This window comes from Cetorhinus maximus, chromosome 12, assembly GCF_964194155.1.
Source record: "Cetorhinus maximus chromosome 12, sCetMax3.hap1.1, whole genome shotgun sequence".
NCBI classification, from domain to species: Eukaryota; Metazoa; Chordata; class Chondrichthyes; order Lamniformes; family Cetorhinidae; genus Cetorhinus; species Cetorhinus maximus.
Genome location: NC_135890.1, coordinates 123193405 through 123210393, shown reverse-complemented (window position 1 = coordinate 123210393; position 16989 = coordinate 123193405). Strand labels below are relative to the sequence as shown.

Below are 16989 nucleotides of genomic sequence, written 5' to 3'. Positions count from 1 at the left end.
GCAAGGAGACCAAAACTGCACACAATATTCCAGGTGTGGTCTCACCCAGGCCCTGTATAGCTGCATTAAGACATCCTCGCTCCTGTACTCAAATCCTCTCGCAATGAAGGCTAACATATCATTTGCCTTCTTAACTGCTTGCTGCACCTGCATGCTTGCTTTCAGTGATTGATGCACAAAGCGACCTGGGTGTCCTTGTACGCCAACATTTCCCAACCTATCACCGTTTAAATAATACTCTGCCATTCTGTTTTTCCTACCAAAGTGGATAACTTCATACTTATCCACGTTATACTGCATCTGTGATGTATTTGCCCACTCACTCAACTTCTCTAAATCACCTTGAAGCCTCTTAACATCCTCCTCTTGTGCTCTAGTCAATCAAGAATTGAATGAGCTATGCAATAATGCCATGAGAGGGCTTAATGATAAGATTCAATCAACCCAAAACCAAAGAAAGCTTCTCAGATGTGGATTCATCATGCACCAATGATTGATGACATGCATTGGTTTCCTATGGTTTCCGGTTTGACCAAGACAGACTTCTGAGACCTCTGAACAAAAATCTTTGCACACAAGAGAATGCCCCTATTTTCCTTCCACAAGCATAAAGAACTGCCCAAAGGCTATTTATATACACAAATTATAAAGTTTCAATTGTAAGACCTATGATGGTACACATTTTAAATCAAGCCTCACCATCTTTACGTCCCACTGCACCAGAGGGCCCTCTTTGTCGACCACGACCAAGTAGTTCAGGTTCCCCTGCAGTTGCAGGTCTTGTGGGAGCTGGTACTGGAGCAGGTGCCTACATTTCAAAGTATAAGACAGGCCTACATTTATTTCTGAAGCAATTAGCTTTTTTAGTCATAGCAACCTCAATGCCCATTTCAACATATGCCAGTGATTGAAATTAATTTAGGTACAGGTAGGAAAGATATCAGCCTGGATTTTCACCGAGTCCGGTTGACTCGGGAGCTCTTTAAAAATGGTGGGCAGGTTCAGATTCTGGGATCCCCAACCCCATTCAATTTTCGGGACTGCCTCTAAAGGCTACAGGCTGCTTCCTGTCAGAAGCCCACATCCAGCGCTCCTGACCTGGTCGGCTCCACCACAGAGATAGGTATCTCCTACTCCTCCACAATTTTCATAGAGTCAGGCCAGGTTTTAAAGAATAATGACTCACGGCCCCTTAGAGGAGTCACAATCCCAAGTGTGCATGAGGGGACCTTTTAAAAGAAAGGTTCAAAAGGACCCCATCAGGCCCCCTACATCAGCCTCTGCCCTTCCACCTATCCCCTATTCCAAGCTCTGCGGGGATGGGTGGAAGGGGGGGTGGGTGCGGTGTGTGGAGAAAACAAGCTTTCACCACACATCTTAAAAATTTCAGGGAAATCATCAAGCCACAAGGATACAGCTATAAAATGGGGGAAACGCCTTCCTACCAAGCTAGTTATTGATTATTGGTGAAAGCTGTTTTATCAGAGAATCCCCACTTTTTAAACACCACCAGTGTCACTGAAAAATGCTCGAAAAAGTTACAGCTTGTTGAATGAGGTGCAACTGAGTTTTTAATGATGTACTAACATATTTCTGCTCAACTACCTCTCTGGCCTTGATACCTCCATATTTCAGTTGTTATCTTAATTCCAAAGTTTATGCCTCTATTCAATTCTCCATAAAACAATAAAAAAGAGAATCATCTTTGGTGGTTTTTATTCCTGCTTTGCTGTGTGAGAATTCTTCAATGTTTAGCCTGCTTGATTACATCGTTGTCATTGGACACCAGAGATCCCCATAACAAAATTAACACTGGGAAAGTGGAAGTCCACATCATAGTTATTACTGAAACTTTGTGGGCAATTTCCTGAGGTCAGTGGCAAGTGCTGTCACTTCAGTGCAAGATTCAGGCCAAGTGTTCCAAGTTAGTTTTTTTTTTATTACATTATTTTCAAAGATTGGTTTGCCTGATAACAAATGGCAGTTGCCTGTGAGCAGTTTTACAGAATCACAGAATTTAAATGGCACAGGAGGCCTTTCTCCCATCTTGTCTGCACCGGCTCTCCAAATGAGCATTATGACCTAGTGCCATTGCCCTGCCTTTTCCCTGTACGCCTACACATGCCCTCATGAATGCCTCAATTGAACCTGCCTCCACCACACTTCCAGGCAGTGCATTCCAGACCCGAATCACTCGCTGTGTGAAAAAGTTTTATCTCATGTCACATTTGCTTCTTTTGCAAATCACTTTAAATCTGTGCCCTCACGTTCCTGATCCTTTTAAGAGCAGGAACAGCTTCTTCCTATCTACTCTGTCCAGCCCACTCATGATTTTGAATACCGTTATCAAATCTCCTCTTAGCCTTCTTCCCTCCAAGGAGAACAGTCCCAACCTCTCCAATCTATCTTCATAGCTGAAGTTTCTCATCCTTGGAACCAATCTTGTAAACCTCTTCTGCACTCTCTCCAATGTGTTCACATCCTTCCTATAATGTGATGTCCAGGACTGTACACAATATTCCAGCTGAGGTCTAACGAGTGCCTTGTATAAGTTCAGCATAACCTCCCTGTTCTTGTACTCTATGCCCCTATTAATAAAGCCCAGGACGCTATATGCTTTATTAACTGCTCTCTCCACCTGTCCTGTCACCTTCAATGATCTGTGCACACACACCCAGGTCTTCCTGCTCCTGCACCCCCTTCAAAATTTCACTCATTTTATATTGTCTGTCCATGTTCTTCCTACCAAAATGCATCACCTCACACTTCACCACATTGAACTTCATCTGCCACCTATCTGCCCACTCCACCAACTTGTCTATGTCCTTTTAAAGTTCTACACTGTTCTCATCGCAGTTCACAACACTCCCAAGCTTCGTATCATCCGCAAACTTTGAGATTGTTCCCTGCACACCAAGATCTAGATCATTAATATATATCAGGAAAAGCAAGGGTCCCAATACCGACCCCTGGGGAACTCCACTACAAACCTTCCTCCAGCCCAAAAAATATCCATTGATCATTACTCTCTGCTTCCTATTTTTCAGCCAGTTTTGTATCCACGTTGCTGCTGTGCCTTTTATTCCATGAGCAATATAGCTTTTCTCTCAAGTCTGTTGTGTGACACTGTATCAAATGCCTTTTCAAAGTCCATGTACATCACATCAACAGCGTTACCCTCATCCTTCTCTGTTACCTCTTCAAAGAACTCCAGCAACTTAGTCAAACATGATTTCCCCTTCAGAAATCCATGCTGGCTCTTCCTTATCAACCCATATTTTGCCATGCGACTACTAATTCTATCCCGAATAATTGCTTCTAGAATCTTGCCCACCACTTAAGTGCAGATTAAAACTTTGCTACAAAGTCGGTATGATATAAACTACAGAGGCACTAGAACATCTAAAACAAGTGTGTATTTGTAAGCAGTTACTTACCGGCCTTGGGGCAAGAGGCTGGGCACTTACTTCAGGGACACGGGCCCTCCCTCGAGCCCGAGATCGGGCTCTTCCACTCATTTTTATAAATTAAAGTTCCCACAGCTCCTTCCTGAGGAGGAGAAAACAATCATGTAAACTCAGGCAATAAGACTGCAGCTGAAAGCGTGTGAAATCACCACAGATGCCAGCTTTATATACTATCAGATAACAATCTCAGAAAGATAGTAACAACCAGCACACAACTTTTCTGAAAGATGATTCCTGATCAGCATCCATTAGACAGAAAAATACCAAGTTCTAGTATTTCCTATCCTTGCAAAAAATCCTGAGGTTAACATCAGTTGGCACCGCGGGGAGAAGGGCTAGGGGTAGGCTCAATGGCAGAAGGGGTAGGTCTGGGGGTTGTGATGTGGGGGTAAAGAAAGGGCCAGTCTGGAGGGTGTGTGTGTGTGTTTGTGGGTGGGTGGGGGGTAAAGAAAGGGCCAGTCTAGGGGGGGGGTGTGTGTGTGTGTGGGGGTAAAGAAAGGGCCGGTCTGGGGGGTGTGTGTGGTGGGGTAAAGACAGGGCCGGTCTGGGGGGGTGTGTGTGGGGGGGGGGGGGGGGGGTGAGGAGGGGTGTGCAAGGTGGTGTGTGTGTGTTTGGGTGAGGCGGGGGGGGTGGGGGCAAGGTCCGTGTGGGTGGGGTGTGTGTGTGTGTGTGGGGGGGGTTGGGTGTGGGGGGGCAGTTGGGTGTGGGTGTGTGGATGGGGGGGGTTTGTGTGAGCAGGGGGGGTGTGTGTGTTTGGGGGGGGGGTGTGTGTGTGTGTTTGGAGGGAGTGGGGTGTGTGTGTGGGTGGGTGTGGGGGGGTTGGGTGTGGGTGTGGGGATGGTGGGGGGGGGTTTGTGTGAGCGGGGGGGTGTGTGGGTTTGGGGGGGGGTTGGGTGTGGGTGTGTGGATGGGGGGGGGTTTGTGTGAGCGGGGGGGTGTGTGGGTTTGGGGGGGGGTTGGGTGTGGGTGTGTGGATGGGGGGGGGTTTGTGTGAGCGGGGGGGTGTGTGGGTTTGGGGGGGGGGTTGGGTGTGGGTGTGTGGATGGGGGGGGGGTTTGTGAGAGCAGGGGGGGTGTGTGGGTTGGGGGGTGGGGTTGGGTGTGGGTGTGTGGATGGGGGGGGGGTTTGTGTGAGCAGGGGGGGGGTGTGTGGGTTGGGGGTGGGTGTGTGGATGAGGGGGGGGTTGTGTGAGCAGGGGGGGGGGTGTGGGTGGGGGAGGTGTGTGTGTGTGTGTGGGGGGGGTTGTGTGTGGATGGTGGGGGGGTTTGTGTGAGCAAGGGGGGGGGGTGTGTGGGTGGGGGAGGAGTGTGTGTGTGGGGGGGGGTTTGTGTGAGCAAGGGGGGGGGGTGTGTGGGTGGGGGAGGAGTGTGTGTGTGGGGGGGGGGGTGGGTGTGGGTGTGTGTGGGGGGGGGGTTGTGAGAGTAGGGGGGGTGTGTGGGTGGGGGAGGAGTGTGTGTGTGGGGGGGGGTGGGTGTGGGTGTGTGTGGGGGGGGGTTGTGAGAGTAGGGGGGGTGTGTGGGTGGGGGAGGAGTGTGTGTGTGTGTGTGGGGTTTGTGTGAACAGGGAGGGTGTGTGGGTGGGGGGGGGGGTGTGTGGGTGGGGGAGGAGTGTGTGTGTGTGGGGGGGGGGGTTGTGTGAGCAGGGGGGGTGTGTGGGTTGGGGGGGGTTGGGTGTGTGGATGGGGGGGTTTGTGTGAGCAGGGGGGGTGTGTGGGTGGGGGAGGAGTGTGTGTGTGTGGGGGGGGTTTGTGTGAGCAGGGGGGGTGTGTGGGTGGGGGAGGAGTGTGTGTGTGTGTGGATGGGGGGGGTTTGTGTGAGCAGGGGGGGTGTGTGGGTTGGGGGGGGGTTGGGTGTGTGGATGGGGGGGGTTTGTGTGAGCAGGGGGGGGTGTGTGGGTGGGGGAGGAGTGTGTGTGTGTGGGGGGGGGGTTTGTGTGAGCAGGGGGGGTGTGTGGGTTGGGGGGGGGTTGGGTGTGTGGATGGGGGGGGGTTTGTGTGTGTGGGTGGGGGAGGAGTGTGTGTGTGTGTGTGTGGGGGGGGTGTGTGAGCAGGGGGGGTGTGTGGGTTGGGGGGGGTTGGGTGTGTGGATGGGGGGGGGTTTGTGTGTGTGGGTGGGGGAGGAGTGTGTGGGTGTGGGGGGGGGGTTTGTGTGAGCAGGGGGGGGGTGTGTTGGTGGGGGAGGGGGGTGTGTGGGTGGGGGAGGAGTGTGTGTGTGTGTGGGGGGGTTTGTGTGAGCAGGGGGGGGTGTGTGGGTGGGGGAGGAGTGTGTGGGTGTGGGGGGGGGGGTTTGTGTGAGCAGGGGGTGTGTGTGGGTGGGGGAGGGGTGTGTGTGGGTGGGGGAGGGGTGTGTGGGTGGGGGAGGAGTGTGTGTGTGGGAGTTGTGGGGGGGTTAAGAAAGGGCCGGGCTGGGGGATCATCTCGGCGGCAACAGCCCAATGAATAAAAGACAGAAACTTGCAACAAATGGAAGTCAATAATCCCTCCAGCATTTTCACCCAAAACTCAGATCACTCGCGCTTTCCACCACCCGCGAAGGACAATGAACATTTGCCGACCTCGACTTTCAGAAAATAACTGCAGCGTCCAACAACCACAGCGGCCGCCCAGCGTGGATCCCACTCCAGCCCTGAGCCGCCCCGCGCGGCTTCTAACCGCCTTCACCGCCCAACACAGGCACGTGCTCCCACCGCATCACCACAATCCGCTTCTATCCCTCCGCCCCACCTGCTTCAGACTTAAAACCTTTCTTTGTGGCTTTGTTAGATCCCATAATCAATTTCCATCGCACAGATGTGTTGTATTAAGTGTAAATATTTTGAATTTACTTTTTTGATATCTAGATCTATTTGACACCAGGGTAAGTGGAAGGATTTAGGCTGGAGACGGAGGAGTAGTGTGGTCCTGACGGCCCTGCGCATGCGGAGTGGACTCTGCCGGTGGGTGGAAAATGGCGCGCAGATTTCAGCACGTGGAAATTCAAAACCTGTTGGAAATAAAAGAAGCAATTAGTCTGTATAATACCTGAGGGGTGGAAAGTTTTTTTAACTCATGTATTTTGTCTGAACCATTTTGTTTATTTATTCATTCACAGGATGTGGGCTTCGCTGGCTGGGCCAGCATTTATTGCCCATCCCTAGTTGCCCTTGAGAAGGTGGTGGTGTGCTGCCTTCTTGAACTGCTGCAGTCCATGTGGTGTAGGTACACCCACAGTGCTGTTAGGGAGGGAGTTCCAGGATTTTGACCCAGCGACAGTGAAGGAACGGCGATATATTTCCAAGTCAGGATGGTGAGTGACTTGGAGGGAAACTTCCAGGTGATGATGTTCCCATATGTCTGCTGCCCTTGTCCTTCTAGATGGTAGAGGTCGTGGGTTTGGAAGGTGCTGTTGAAGGAGCCTTGGTGAATTCCTGCAATGCATCTTGTAGATGGTACACGCACTGCTGTTACTGTGCGTTGGTGGTGGAGGGAGTGAATGTTTGTGGATGTGGTGCCAATCAAGCGGGCTGCTTTGTGCTGGATGGTTTCAAGCTTCTTGAGTGTTGTGGGAGCTGCACTCATCCAGGCAAGTGGGGAGTATTCCATCACACTCCTGACTTGTGCCTTGTAGATGGTGGACAGGCTTTGGGGTGTCAGGAGATGAGTTACACATTGCAGGATTCCTAGCCTCTGACTTGCTCTTGTAGCCACAATATTTATATGGCTAGTCCAGTTCAGTTTCTGGTCAATGGTAACCCCCAGGATGTTGATAGTGGGGGATTCAATGATGGTAATAACATTGAACATCAAGCGGCGATGGCTAGATTCTTTCTTGTTGGAGATGGTCATTGCCTGACACTTGTGAGGCACAAATGTTACTTGCCATTTGTCAGCCGAAGCCTGGATTTCGTCCAGGTCTTGCTGCATTTGGACATGGACTGCTTCAGTATCTGAGGAGTCGTGAATGCTCAACATTGCAATCATCAGCGAACATCCCCACTTCTGACCTTATAATGGAAGGAAGGTCATTGATGAAGCTGCTGAAGATGGTTGGGTCGAGGACACTACCCTGATGAACTCCTGCAGTGATGACCTGCAGCTGAGATCACTGACCTCCAACAACTACAAACATCTTCCTTTGTGCTAGGTATGACTCCAGCCAACAGAGAGTTTCCCCCTGATTCCCATTGACTCCAGTTTTGCTAGGGCTCCTTGATGCTACACTCTGTCAAATGCTGCCTTGATGTCTTTGGTAGTCACTCTCACCTCACCTCAGGAGTTCAGCCCTTTTGTCCATGTTTGAACCAAGGCTATAATGAGGTCAGGAGCTGAGTGGCCCCGGCGGAATCCAAACTGGGCATCAGTGAGCAGGTTATTGCTAAGCAAGTGCTGCTTGATAGCACTGTTTTTGACCCTTTCAATTACTTTACTGATAATGGGGAATAGACTGATGTGGCGGTAATTGGCTGGGTTAGATTTTTGTGTACAGGACATACCCGGGCAATTTTCCACATAGCCAGGTAGATGCCAGTGTTGTAGCTGTACTGGAACAGCTTGGCTAAGGGCACGGCAAGTTCTGGAGCACAAGTCTTCAGCACTATTGCTGGAATATTGTCAGGTCCAATATCCTTTGCAGTATCCAGTGCCTTCAGCGTTTCTTGATATCACGTGGAGTGAATTAAATTGGCTGAAGACTGGCATCTGTGATGCTGGGGACCTCCGGAGGAGGTTGAGATGGATCATCCACTTGACACTTCTGGCTGAAGATTGTAGCAAATGCTTCAGCCTTATCCTTTGCACTGATATGCTGAGCTTCCCCCATCATTGAGGATGTGGATATTTGTGGAGTCTCTTCCCCCAGTGAGTTGTTTAATTGTCCACCTACATTCACAACTGGATGTGGCAGGACTGCAGAGCTTAGATTTGATCTGTTGGTTGTGGGATCGCTTAGTTCTGTCTATCATTTGCTGCTTGTGCAGTTTGGAATGCAAGCAGTCCTGTGTTATAGCTGCACCAGGTTGACAGCTCATTTTTAGGCATGCCTGGTACTGCTCCTGACATGCCCTCCTGCACTCTTCATTGAAGCAGGTTTGATCCCCTGGCTTGATGGTAATGGTAGAGTGGGGGATATGCTGGGTCATGAGGTTACAGATTGTATTCGAGCACATTTCTGCTGCTGCTAATGGCCCACAGCACCTCATGGATGCCCAGTCTTGAGTTGCTAGATCTGTTAGAAATCTATCCTCAATGTGAAGGTGGGACTTTTGTCTCCACAACGACTGTGCGATGGTCACTCCTACCGACACTGTCATGGACAGATTCCTCTGCGGCAGGCAGGATGGTGAGGATGAGGTCAAGTACGTTTTCCCTTCTTGTTGGTTCCCTCACCACTTGCCTCAGACCCAATCTAGCAGCTATGTCCTTTGGGACTCAGCCAGCTCGGTCAGCAGTGGTGCTACAGAGCCACTCTTAAAAGTCCCCACCCAGAGTACATTCTGCGCCCTTGCCATCCTGTGTGCTTCCTCCAAGTGGTTTTCAACATGGAGGAGCATTGATTCATCAGCTGAGAGAGGGAATGAACCACATGTATTTAAGACAGGTGACCAAAAAGCTTGGCCAAAGATTGGTTTTAAGCAGCATCCTAAATGAGAGAGAGGCAGAGAGGTTTAAGGAGGGGATTCCACAGCTTAGGGCCCCAGGCAGCTGAAGGCACGGTCGCCAATGGAGCAATTAAAATTGGGAAAATTGAGTGAGAGGCCAGAATTGGAGGAGTGTAGAGATCTTTGGGGGTTGTGGGCTGGAGAAGATTACAGAAATAGAGGGTGAGATTTGAACACAAAGTTGTGAGTTTTAAAATTGAGGCATTGCCCAACTGGCCTAGGTTAGTGAGCGTAGATGATGATGGGTGAACAGAAAATCGCAAGTTAGGTTAGGAAAGTAGAGATTTGGATGAGCTCAAATTTATTTAGGGTAGAAGATGGAAAGCCAGCTGGATAAGGTCACTGTTTAAATATAAGGGGTAGTCCATTTAAGACAGATATGAGAATTTTTTTCTCTCAGAGGACAGTGAGTCTTTGAAATTCTCTTCCTCAAAAGGCAGTGGAAGAGTCTTTGAATATTTTTAAGGCAGAGCTAGATAGATTCTTGATAAGCAATGAGATGAAAGGTTACCAGGGATAGGTGGAAATGTGGGGTTGAGGTTACAATCAGATCTTATTGAATGGAGCAGGCTCAAGGGGCTGAGTGACCTACTCCTGCTCCGAATTCGTATGGTTGTATAAACATTGGAATGGTCAATTCTCGGAGGGAAGAAAGAATGGATAAGGGGTTCATCAGCAGATGAGCTGAGGTAGAGGTGGAGGCTGGTGATGTTATGGAGGAGAAAGTAGATGGTGATGTAAGGATATGTGGCAGGAAACTTAGATCAAAGACAATACCACGATTGCAGACAGTCTGGCTCAACCTCAGCCAATGGACCTTGCAGTTCTTCATCTGTCTCTCCCAAAGGCAAAAGTAAATGTATCATCTATAAGATGACACCATCTTCAGAGGTGAATTTACATAATTTGTGCATTAAAAAGGAAGATTTTAGCAATGTTATAAAGGGTCCTGTGCATCATGGCTCAGTGGCAACATTCTCACCTCAGTCAGAAGGTTGTGGGTTCAAGCTGCACTATAAGTAGATATGTAATGACTATTTAGATGGGTGAGAGTTTCTGCCTCTACCACCCTTTCAGGCAGTGAGTTCCAGGTCCCCATCACCCTCTGGGTGAAAAAATTTTCCCCCATTTCCCTTCTAATCCTCTACCAATTCCTCTAAATATACGCTCCCTAGTTTTTGACCCCTCTGCTAAGGAAAATAGGTTGTTCCTATTTACTCAATTTTAGCCCATCATAATTTTATACACCTCAATTAAGTCATCCCTCAGCCTCCTCTGTTCCAAGGAAAACGACCCCAGCCTATCCAATTTTTTTTCATCGTTAAAGATTCCCAGTTCCAGCAATATCCTTGTAAATCTCACTTCACCCTCTCTAGTGTAATCACATCTTTCCTGCAATGTGGTGAGCAGGGAACTATATGCAGTACTCAAGCTGTGACCTAACTAGTGTTGTATACAGTTCTTTGCCTGGGCTAATAAAGGAAAGCATGCCATATGCCTTCTCAACCACCTTATCGACTTGCCCTATTATATTTAAGGATCTGAGGATATACATGGCAAGCTCTGTCCATTCCTCCACAATGCTCAGTATCTCCCATTTTTCCCTGGCCTTTCACACCTCCCAATATCTATTACTGTACACTTCTCCAGATTGAATTCCATCTATATATTTCTGCAGTCAAAAGCTTTCCTCTTCACTGTCAACCACTTGGCCAATTTTTGTATCATCTGTGAACGTCTTTATCACGCCCCTTACATTTGGATTAAATAATTAATAATAACTGCTAAAAGCAAGTGTCCAAGTACTGTGCCTTGCAGAGATAACAACAAAAAACTGCGGATGCTGGAACACAGACTGGGCGACCGCTTTGCAGAACACCTACAGTCTGTCCGCAAGAATGACCCAGACCTCCCTGTCACTTGCCATTTTAACACTCCACCCTGCTCTCTTGCCCACATGTCTGTCCTTGGCTTGCTGCATTGTTCCAGTGAAGCTCAATGCAAACTGGAGGAACAGCACCTCATCTTCCGACTAGGCACTTTACAGCCTTCCGGACTGAATATTGAGTTCAACAACTTTAGATCTTGAACTCCCTCCTCCATCCCCACCCCCTTTCCGTTTCTTCCCCCTCCCTTTTGTTTTTTCCAATAATTTATATAGATTTTTCTTTTCCCACCTATTTCCATTATTTTTAAATCTATACCTTTTATGCCCTTTTAGTCTTATTTCACCCTACCCCCACTAGAGCTATCTGTACCTTGCATGTCCTGCCATCCATTCTTAATTGGCATATTCTTTTAGATAATATCACCACCTTCAACACCTCTTTGTTCTTTTGTCTGTGACATCTTTTGATTATCTGCTCCTATCACTGCTTGCTTGTCCCTACAACCACCCCCCACCCCCACTTTTCTCCCCCCACCCCCCCACCTTAAACCAGCTTATATTTCACCCCTCTCCTATTTTTACTTAGTTCTGTTGAAGGGTCATGAGGACTTGAAACGTCAACTTTGTTCTTCTCCGCTGATGCTGCCAGACCTGCTGAGTTTTTCCAGGTATTTCTGTTTTTGTTCTGTGCCTTGCAGAACCCCAATGGCAACTGCTTTCCAATCCCAAAAACACTTGTCAACCATAACCCTTTGCTTCCTGCCACTAAGCATAGTTTGGATCCAATTTTCCACTCCTTTGAATGCCAAAGGTTTTTGCTTGTTGACCAGTTCATCATATGGAATCTTGTCCATCATGTGGAATCTTGTCAAAAGCCTTGTTAATACCCACATGGACCACATCCACCATACTGTACTTATCAACCCTACTCCTCAAAAAATTCAATCCAGTTAGTCAAATATATTTAGTTACCTCCTACTGCAATGACCAGGAATTTGAACACTAATGTGCTTCTTGGGATCTTATTGTTCAGACCTTGGCTGAAATTATCAGTGGAAATGTTGGCACTGTGAGGAAAGGATGATGGGGGTCTACTGATCCTCAGCTTAATGTAAAGCATTGACATATTTAAAGTTCTGATTAAGAGCTGTACCCCAAAACTTCCAGCCCTCCCCAACCCCCTCCCAGTAGCGGGGCCAGCGAGCCATTGAAATCTCCGTTCGCACCAGTTGAACCAGAAGATCCTGCCAGCATGAGGATCTGCAAAATTCCAGCCATAGAAACATAGGGCAGAATATTACGCTTGGCGTGCGTCCCAATATCATCATGCAGTCTCACGATATTTAGTTCAGCAGGCGCACAGCGGAGTTGGCTACAAGCCCGCCGATAATTAAAAGGCCTATTAAGGCCATTAACAATCTAATTAAATTCAAATTTACACTGCCCGTCCAACCTAATGGTCGGCGGGCAGACGCAAAGACCAAGTGGCCTTTACCTTTTTTAGGAAACCTCATCCACGAGCGGGATGAGGTTTCCTAAAGCAAATAAACATTAAATAAATACTTTATTTTTGAATTAAAAGCATGTCCCAGCTCATGTGACAGAGTGACTCTCCCTCTTCCCCCTGCCGCCAGGCCTTAGTTGGCCCACCTGCGTGAAATCGCAGTGCGGAGCCAATTGCAGGAGGCAGTCAGCTTGCCACCCACCCCACCAAGGGCAAAATCCTGCCCAGAGGATCAGGACTAGGCCATTTGGCCCATTAAGCCTGCTCTATCGTTCAATCAGATCATGGCTGATCATCTACCTCAACTCCACCATCCCGTGCTACCCCCATACCCCTTGATGTCATTAGTATCTAGAAATCTATCGATCTCTGATTTGAACATGCTCAGTGATTGAGCTTCCACAGCCCTCTGGGATAGAGAATCCCAAAGATTCACCACCCTTTGACCGAAGAGATTCCTCCTCATCGCAGTTTAAAATGGCCTACCCCTTATTCTGAGAGCGTGGTTCTAGACTCACCAGCCAGGAGAAACATCCTATCTACATCTACCCTGTCACGCCCTGTAAGAATTTTGTAAGTTTCAATGAGATCACCTCTCACTCTTCGAAACTCTAGAGAATACAGGCCCAGTTTCCTCAATCTCTCCTCATAAGACAATCCCGCCATCCCAGGGATTAGTCTGGTGAACCTTTGTTGCACTCCCTCTGTTGCAAGTATATCTTTCCTTAGGTAAGGAAACCAAAACGACACAATATTCCAGGTGAGGCCTGATCAAGGCTCTATACAATTGCAGCAAGACATCTTTACTCCTGCACTCAAAACTCCTTGCGATGAAGGCCAACATACCACTTACCTTCCTAATCGCTTGCTACACCTGAATGCTAGCTTTTAGTGACTTGTGAACAAAGACACCCAGGTTCCTTTGGACATCAACACTTCCCAACCTCTCACCATTTAAGAAATACTCTCCCTTTCTGTTTATTCTACCAAAGTGGATAACTCATTCACATTATATTCCATCTGCCATGCTCTGGCCCATTGCTTAGCCTGTCCAAGTCCTCCTGAGGCCTCCTTGCATCCTCCTCACAATTTACGTTCCCACCCAGTTTGGTGTCATCAGCAAATTTGGAAATATTACAATTGGTCCCCACATGCAAATCATTTACATAGATTGTGAATAGCTGTGGCCCCAGCATTGATGCTTGCAGTACCCGACTAGTAACAGCCTGCCACCCTGAGAATGATCCGTTTATTCCTACTCTCTGTTTTCTCTCTGTTAACCACTTCTCAATCCATACCACGTAGGTTAGCCCCAATCCCGCATGCTCTAATTTTGTTTACTAACCTCCTGTTTGGGACCTTATTAAAAGCTTTCTGAAAATCCAAATACAACACATCCACTGGTTCTCCTTTATGCTAAAAGTAATATCCTCAGAAAACTCCAACAGGTTTGTCAAACACGATTTCCCTTTCATAATTCCATGTTCACTCTGTCCAATCATATTATTATTCTCCAAGCGTTCAGTTATCACATCCTTTAAAATAGGTTCTTAAATTTTCCCTACTACTGACGTCAAACTAATAGGTCTGTAGTTCTCGGTTTTCTCTCTCCCTCCCTTCTTAAGTACTGAGGTTACATCTGCTACTTTCCAGTCTGCAGAATCTATAGAACTTTGAAAAATGATCACCAATGCATCCACTATCTCTATAGCCACCTCTTTCAACACTCTGGGATGTAGATCATCAGGTCCATGGGATTTATCAACCTTCAATCCAATTAATTCTTCAAATACTACCTCTTTATTAATACTAATTTCTCTCAGTTCCTCACTTTCACAAGCCCCTCTGTTCCCTAATATTTCTGGGAATTTTTTTTGTACCTTCCCCTGTGAAGGCAGACTCAGTAATTGTTTAGTTTCTCCGCCATTCCCTCTTCTCCATTATAAATTTTCCTATCTCCACCTGTAATGGACACACATTTGTCCTAGTTAATCTTTTCCTTTTCACATACCAAAAGAAGCTTTTACAATCCGCATTTATGTTTCTTGCTAGCTTTAACTCATATTCTCTTTTCCCTTTCTTTGTCAGTTTCTTGGTCCTCCTTTGCTGGATTCTAAATTGCTTCCAATCCTCAGTCTTACCACTTTTTCTGGCAACCTTATTAGCCACCTCCTTTGATCTAATGCAATCTTTAATTTCTTTGGCTAGCCACAGTTGATTCACCGTTCCTATCTTTTTTTATTCATTCTCAGGATGTGGGCTTCACTGACTGGGCCAGCATTTATTGCCCATCCCTAGCTGTCCTTCAGAAGGTGGTGGTGAGCTGCCTTCTTGAACCGCTGCAGTCCATGTGGTGTAGGTACACCCACAGTGCCGTTAGGGAGGGAGTTCCAGGATTTCAACCCAGCGACAGTGAATGAAAGGCCAATATATTTCCAAGTCAGGATGGTGAGTGACTTGGAGGGGAGCTTCCAGGTGGTGGTGTTCCTACCTATCTGCTGACCTTGTCCTTCTAGATGGTAGTGGTCGTGGGTTTGGAAGTTGCTGTCGAAGGAGCCTTGGTGAATTCCTGCAGTGCATCATGTAGATGGTACACGCTGCTGCCATTGTGCGTCAGTGGTGGAGGGAGTGAACGTTTGTGGATGTGGCGCCAATAAAGTGGGCTGCTTTGTCCTGGACAGTGTCAAGCTTCTTGAATGTTGTGGTTGCTGCACTCATCCAGGCAAGTGGGGAGTATTCCATCACACTCCTGACTTGTGCCATGTAGATGGTGGACAGGCTTTGGGGAGTCAGGAGGTGAGTTACTCGTCGCAGGATTCCTAGCTTCTGACCTGCTCTTGTAGCCACAGTATTTATATGGCTAGTCCAGTTCGGTTTCTGGTCAGTGGTAACCCCCAGGATGTTAATAGTGGGGAATTCAGTGATGGTAATGCCATTGAACATCAAGGGGCGATGGTTGGATTCTCTCTTGTTGGAGATGGTCATTGCCTGACATTTGTGAGGTGTGAATGTTACTTGCCACTTGTCAGCCCAAGCCTGGATTTTGTCCAGGTCTTGCTGTATTTGGACATGGACTGCTTCAGTACCTGAGGAGTCCCAAATGGTGCTGAACATTGTGCAATCATCAGTGAACATCCCCACTTCTGACCTTATGATGAAAAGAAGGTCATTAATGAAGCAGCTGAAGATAGTTGGGTCGAGGACACTACCCTGAGGAACTCCTGCAGTGATGTCCTGGAGCTGAGATGACTGACCTCCAACAACCACAACCATCTTCCTATGTGCTAGGTATGACTCCAACCAGCAGAGAGCTTTCCCCCTGATTCCCATTGACTCCAGTTTTGCTAGGGCTCCTTGATGCCACACTCGGTCAAATGCCGACTTGATGTCAAGGGCAGTCACTCTCACCTCATCTTGGGAGTTCACCTCTCTGGCCCATGTTTGAACACCCTATTGGATGTTTGTGTCTTAGAGGAATATATATTTGTTGTAGACCATGTAATGCTTTTTTAAATATTCGGCATTGTCTGTCTACCGTCAAATTTTTTAGTGTATTTTCCCACTCCATAATAGCCAACTTGCTCCTCATATGTTCATAAGTTCCCTTGTTCAGATTTAAGACCCTAGTTTCAGAATTAAATATATCACTTTCAAACTTAATGTAAAAAATTCTATTCCCTAAAGGCTCCTTCACAACAAGGGTATTAATTAGCCCTTTCTCAGTACATAACACAAAATCCAAAATAGCCCAAGCCAATTGGTTCTTCAATGTACTGCTCCAGAAACCCATCTTGTACACACTCCAGGGATTCATCCTCCACAGCATTAGTGCTGATGAGGCTTACCCAATCTATAAGTAAATTGAAGCCTCCCATTATTACTGCATTACCCATGTTACATGTGGTTCTAATTTCCTGATTTACACTGTGCCCAACATTACCACTAGTTTGTTGGCCTATAAACAACTCCCAACAATGTTTGCTGCCCCTTGCTGTTTCTTAGCACCACCCAAACTGATTCTACATCTTGATCCTTCAAACTAAAATCCTCTCTTACAAATGTACTGATCTCATTCTTTATTAACAGCACCACCCCGCCTCATTTTGCTTTTAGCCTATCTTTGCTCAATGACAAATATCCAGTTCCCAGTCTCGGTCACCCTGTAACCACATCTCTATAATAGCAATTAAATCATACCCATTTACCTCTATTTGTGCCTTCAAATTATCTACCTTGTTACAAAAGCTGCATGCATTATATAGAGTGCCCTTATCTTTGTCTTTTTAACATTATTCCACATTCTGATCCTATTTGATGCTTGCCTTCGCTTGGTCTGCTTTCAAATTTTGTTTACTACTTTTCTACATCCTGATACGAGTTTTGCTTTCCTCCAATCTGAGCTCCCTTTCAGGTTCCCAACCCTCTGCCAATCTAGTTTAAACCCTCCCCATACATGGATGTCGACTGATCTGCTTTGTGCTTCTAGTATTTTTTGT

General features: G+C 47.3%; 1 protein-coding gene across 1 annotated transcript in view; it reads right to left on the bottom strand.

The window, feature by feature from the left end:
* The window catches only part of piwil1 (piwi-like RNA-mediated gene silencing 1), a 50788-nt gene extending 44553 nt beyond the window's left edge, over window positions 1-6235 (bottom strand). The window contains exon 1 of the mRNA XM_078554670.1: window positions 6190-6235. Within this exon, the coding sequence (XP_078410796.1) occupies window positions 6190-6235 (46 nt within the window). The remainder of the gene's footprint in view (window positions 1-6189) is intronic.
* Between the last annotated feature and the right edge of the window lie 10754 nt (window positions 6236-16989).